At 50.2% G+C, this 5,259-nt stretch overlaps 1 protein-coding gene across 5 annotated transcripts in view; it reads right to left on the reverse strand.

The window, feature by feature from the left end:
- Positions 1–433: 433 nt before the first annotated feature.
- Pus1 (pseudouridine synthase 1) overlaps positions 434–5,259 on the reverse strand; it is an 8,732-nt gene continuing 3,906 nt past the window's right edge. For 2 of the 5 annotated variants that reach the window (XM_021186641.2, XM_021186640.1), the window contains exons 4-6: positions 4,052–4,154; positions 1,301–1,992; positions 434–746 (exon numbers count right to left, since the gene is read on the reverse strand). In XM_021186641.2, coding sequence (XP_021042300.1) covers positions 699–746; positions 1,301–1,992; positions 4,052–4,154 — 843 coding nt within the window. In that variant the 3' untranslated portion in view covers positions 434–698. The remainder of the gene's footprint in view (positions 747–1,300; positions 1,993–4,051; positions 4,155–5,259) is intronic. The other 3 variants (XM_021186643.2, XM_029533925.1, XM_021186642.1) reach the window with 2 other exon arrangements.

Raw genomic sequence — 5,259 nt, forward strand, 5'->3', positions numbered from 1 at the left:
AAATCCCAGCAACCACATGGTGGCTCATAACCATCCGTAACAAGATCTGACGCCCTCTTCTGGAGTGTCTGAAGACAGCTACAGTGTACTTACATTTAATGAATAAATAAATAAATAAATAAATAAATAAATAAATAAATAAATAAAAGGAGACCCAGAAGGAGGTGAAGAACACTAGGGCATGAAGGTGGGGGCTGTTGAAGCACGGTCCCCCTCGAGGTCTCCCCAACAGCAGCCTGAAATCGCCAGTCTAGCCACTTCAGAGAAAACCAGGATGGTCTCAAAGGATAGACCCGGATAGAAGGAAGAGAGTGTCTACTGCCTGCCCAGCCGGCCACAGCCTGTGCTGACCCTCTGTGCCTGCCCCTCAGCTATCCCCAGCGCAGCAGTGCTGCACTCATCTCACAGCCAGAAAAGGAAAACAGGCAAAGAATAATTCACTAAGCAAAATTTATGTAATAGGAAAAAAAAATCACGTCTTTTTTTAAAAAGTGCCCTTTCATGCTAAGGTGCATACACACGATGCATGGGCTAAAGTAGGCAGCTGATTCCTGGGATGAGAATTTAATATCCTGAGGTTATGAAGCCAGGCTACATCCACAAGCCGGCCCCCGAATTCATGGTTCCCCCATCCTGGGTGACAGGCAGGTGCAGAGATTCCAGCCTCAACGCGTACAGCAGTGGCAGGATCTACAGTTTCAGTCAGTGTCTCCATCCCCTTCACTGCCCTCCAGGGAAGTGGGGACCTGTAGGAAATGGGCAAACAGGAAAAGGACGGTGAGACCCAACCTGGACGCACTCCCATGTGGGGGACTAGGGAAAAATGACAGAATCCTGGGTATAATGCCAAGTACTTGTGCCGAGCAAAAGCACTGGCTGGGCAGTGGTGCACGCCTTTAATCCCAGCAGTTTGGAGGCAGAGGCAGGCAAATTTCTGAGTTTGAGGCCAGCCTGCACTACACAGAGAAACCCTGTCTCGAAAAACAAAATAACAACAACAAAAAAAATACTAGAGGAATAGGAACAGACTGAGGCTGACCAAGCAGGCGCAAGCAGCCTACGCCTTTAGAGGTAACCAGACACACTGCTCAGCAGCTGGACACCCAATGCCAGCCTGTGAGTAAACCTTGCTAGGGGTCAACAACAAGACCACGGGGTGGGGCAGGGTGGCCCACCCCTCCAGGGACTGTGCGGCTTTAGGGATTCTCTGCAACTCAACTCCTTACCGACCACTCAGCCTACCCAGCTAATATGCGTGCACATGCACAACGTGCACACTCAAGACCAAAGTCCTTCCTACCTTGGCACCTGTGTCAGCCGCTCCAAGTGCAGTGCCACTGAAGTTGTGGATCGGCAAAGTGTTAAGCCACTGGGCCATGGACCGCTCATCCCGCTCCGTGCTGACAATGGTAGGGTAGATGTACTGCTCCTTGAAAGCAGTCACCTTCCCTTCCTCCTGCGTCCAGTCCAGGGGCTCATGCAGCCCGTCACCGCCAAAGCGCTGATTGTACTTCTCAAAGTGAACCCTCTCCAGGACTAGGCCAAGCCCTGGTGCCTTGGGCACATCCACCTTCTCCTCGCCCCAGCTGCGCTCCAGGACACTCTCAGGGGCATAACCCTTCACGATGGCTACCACCAGGCCAACCATCTTCCGGATCTGGTGCATCATGAAGCTCTGGCCCTTCACCTTGATCACAGCAAACTCCAGGCCCTCGCGGACGAAGGGCTCCTCGCAGTACATCTCCAGAATGTAGCGGCGCGCACTGGGCTCTCTCGGCCCCTTCTGCGAGGTGAAGTTATGGAAGTTATGAGTGCCCTTGTAGCAGGCCAGAAGCCGGTTGACCTGCTGCAGGGTCTCTGCACTCAGGCGATAGCTCTCGTCCTGTACATCCCGGTCCTTGTGAGCAAAGGCAAAGGTGGGCAGCATGTAGCAGTAGGTCCTGGCATCACACTTGTTCTTGGAGTTGAACCCACCTGTGACCCTCTTCAATCCTGGGGGACAGGAGGCAGGAAACCCAGGTGAGCAGAAACAACCTCCAAAGTGGGGCATCCTGACAGCGTGGTTCTGGAACCACTTGCCCTGGACAGGCACCCAGCCCCGATTCTGAAGGCAGAACCCACATAATGCCCAAGCTCAGAAGGAGACAAACCCAAATAACGAAGAAACCTAAGGGTCTGCTGAGAGTGGACTTGGCAAACACGCTAAGCCCAGGCTAGACATCTGCAGTGCAGGTCTGCGGGGATGGCTGAACACTTCAGAACACTGGCTGCTCTTCCAGAGGACCCTGACTAGAACCCACATGGCAGCTCACAACTGTCTGTAACTCCAGTTACAGAGGACCTAACGCCCTCTCACAGGCACACCAATGCACATAAAATAAATCATTTACAAAAAAAAAAAAAAAATCTGTAGTGCAGCTTTTGACCAGGCCTTCAGTCATGAGCCATCAAAGTGGTAGCAGCCAGGACCTAGAACACTAGAAGTCTTCCTACAGATACAGAAGCAGATTTCAACAAGAAACTGCTCACTGGACAAAACTGGAGGGTCTCACCCCTGGCTGAGGAGTGGTTGGCACCTGGTGGCTGCTGGGCGAGGAGAGTCGATTTTCTTTAGGCACCCAGCCTCTTGAGAGGCTGCCCATGCTCCAGCTGATGCTCCTACACGTACAAGGGGCACTGAGGCAGGAGGAAAGTGGCATAGAAGAAGCAGGGAGAGACTGGGGACACTCTGATCAAACCCTTCATCCTTATGCCTGAAATTCTCAAACAAACAAAAAAATAGCTGGGCTGAACACAGTGGCAAACGCCTTTAATCCCAGCACTCAGGAATCGGAGGCCGGCAAAACAACGCAAACAAAAAACAACCCCGAACTAGAGGTTCTTCCCAGGTAATTCATTAAATGTTCTTCCTGGACATGAGCGGCTAGACACATCAGAGGCAGTCAAAGGTGACTTTTCTAGAGCTTACTCTGGAAGACCCCAGGATGAAACTGTCCTTGGGTCAGAAAACCGCTAGCCAAGCACGACGGTGCACATCTGATCCAGCACTCAGGCTGGGGTGTGAAGACCACAGACTCAAGAGCAGCATGGAGGTAGCAAGCGGCTAGGCCCCCAACAGGCTGTCCTTGCTCACTTGTCTGTTTATGTATTACTTATTTAGATTTATGCTTGAGAGAGTGGCCGCCAGGATGGACAAAAACTCCCTGCTCTCACCATACTCTTAACACAGCTGGCTCTTTTTTTTTTTCTTTTTAAAAAAGAAGTGGGCTAGGGAGTATATAGTTCAGAGACGGAAAACTTGACGAGTACTAAAACTTTAATCCCAGCACTCAGGAGGCAAATCTCTGTGGGTTCAGGACCAGCCTTCTCTATACAGCAGAGTTCCAGACCAGCCAGGACTACACAATGAGAGCCTACCTAGAGATGGAGGAGGGTAGGGGGTGACTGCAGAAGGAAGAGGGAAGAAAAACTTGACTAATGTGTACAAGATCCTGGACTTAAGCCCTAGCATTGCCAACAAAATAATAAATAATTAAATACAAAGTTGGTTGTTTTTTGTTGTTGTTGTTTGTTTGTTTTTGTTTTTAAAGCCAGGTGTGGTGGTGCACAACTTTAATCCCAGCACCCAGAGGCAGAAATAATAAGATCTCTGTGAACTCAAGGCCAACCTGGTCTACCTAGTGAGTTCCAGGACAGCCAGGGTTATGCAAAAAGACCTTGTCTCAAACAAACACAGATTTAAAAGAAGTTAAAGGGACTAGAAACAGCACTGGAATTCAGGTTCTAAAAAGCCCATCTGCCAGTCCTGTTACAAGAGAGCACCGCTGGCCCCACTTGAACTCTGCATGCTCATAACCAATGCTGATGAGAAAAGTACCCAGAGGCTGTTAGAGCAGTACAGCCAAAGACCGTGGAACTTCCCTCTCAGCTAGCCAGTCCTGAGGGAGCAACACTGAACCTTCACGGCACCCCACTGAGAACCTGCTTGGCCAGAGCAAGCACAGCCTCTGTCCATATGCGACCACTCAGGTGGTCACACGGGGAAGCTTACCCAAAATTCGAATGTGGGACGGAAGGTGGCTGTTGATCTTGTCCAGAATGTCATCAATCAGCCATACCTTTAGGGATACCACCTGCCCAGCTGCAGACACGCCCTGCAGAGAAAACAGAGTAGAGGGGACGGGCAGGTTAGGGGCCTCGTCCTCCAACACAGCCCTCACACCCTGGTCCTGAGGTGGAAGAGGGGGTGCTTTTGGGAATGGGTCTCCATATGTGACCCTAGCTGGCCTGAAACTCACTCACATACACCAAGCTAACCTCCAACTTGCAACCCTCTTGCCACAATCCCTCCTCCCCTGCTGGGATGACAAGTGTTCTTAAGGCCCAGTGTTCCACTTCTTGTTTGTTGTAAGACAGAGTCCAGCTATGTATCAAAGGCTAGCCTTGAACTCTGTAGCCCTGGCTAGCTTCAAACTTGGAGTTCTCCCAAGTTCTGGGACACTTGCCCCACCATGCCTAGCTGTGCTATGGAATATCCGTTATCACCCTGATCTATACACAGCAGGCTCCTTCAGAGGTCAATCTAATCATAAAGACCTACGAACGAGGACCCAGCCATATGGTTTTCTGTATGTCCTGGGAATGTGATGTATCCCCTCAAGATGTGCCATCACACCATCAACTAGAAATTGAGTCCAGGATGAATAGCCACGTCAGTCAGAGACAGTGGGACTTGTTCGTGCAATCTGAAGTACGAAAGCTAGGCCATCAGTCACAAGCCATGTGGCAATATGCCTATCATGTAGATACACAACACTGTCAAAGACCTCTCACCTGGGCAGGAGAGATGGCCGAGTATGTGTTAACACTGCCACACAAGCCTATGGGTCCCTGGAATCCATGGAGGACTGACACACCCATCTCTCACACAATAATGATGATGGTGATGCAATTATCAAAGTTGTAATTTAAAAAGTCCTAGTGCCCACACAGAGTGAAGACAGTTCCCACTGGTAGGCGCTCCTACTGACTGGTTGTTGCAATGAACACATCTTAGTTGTGAAAATAAATGATACAGACTGTTAGGATTAGCCTTACCTAGTGGAGGAGGAAGCCAGTGTACAGGCAAAAGCAGGCAGAGGTCCTCAAAGGCTATGGGGACAGACAGAAGAAATGCCAGAGGCTGGGGACACCGGCACAAACTGCTGCACTGTAGGCTACTGTTCACTCACTGTGTTCTTTCTTTTTTTTTTTTTTTTT

Source organism: Mus pahari, chromosome 23 (assembly GCF_900095145.1).
Source record: "Mus pahari chromosome 23, PAHARI_EIJ_v1.1, whole genome shotgun sequence".
NCBI lineage: Eukaryota > Metazoa > Chordata > Mammalia > Rodentia > Muridae > Mus > Mus pahari.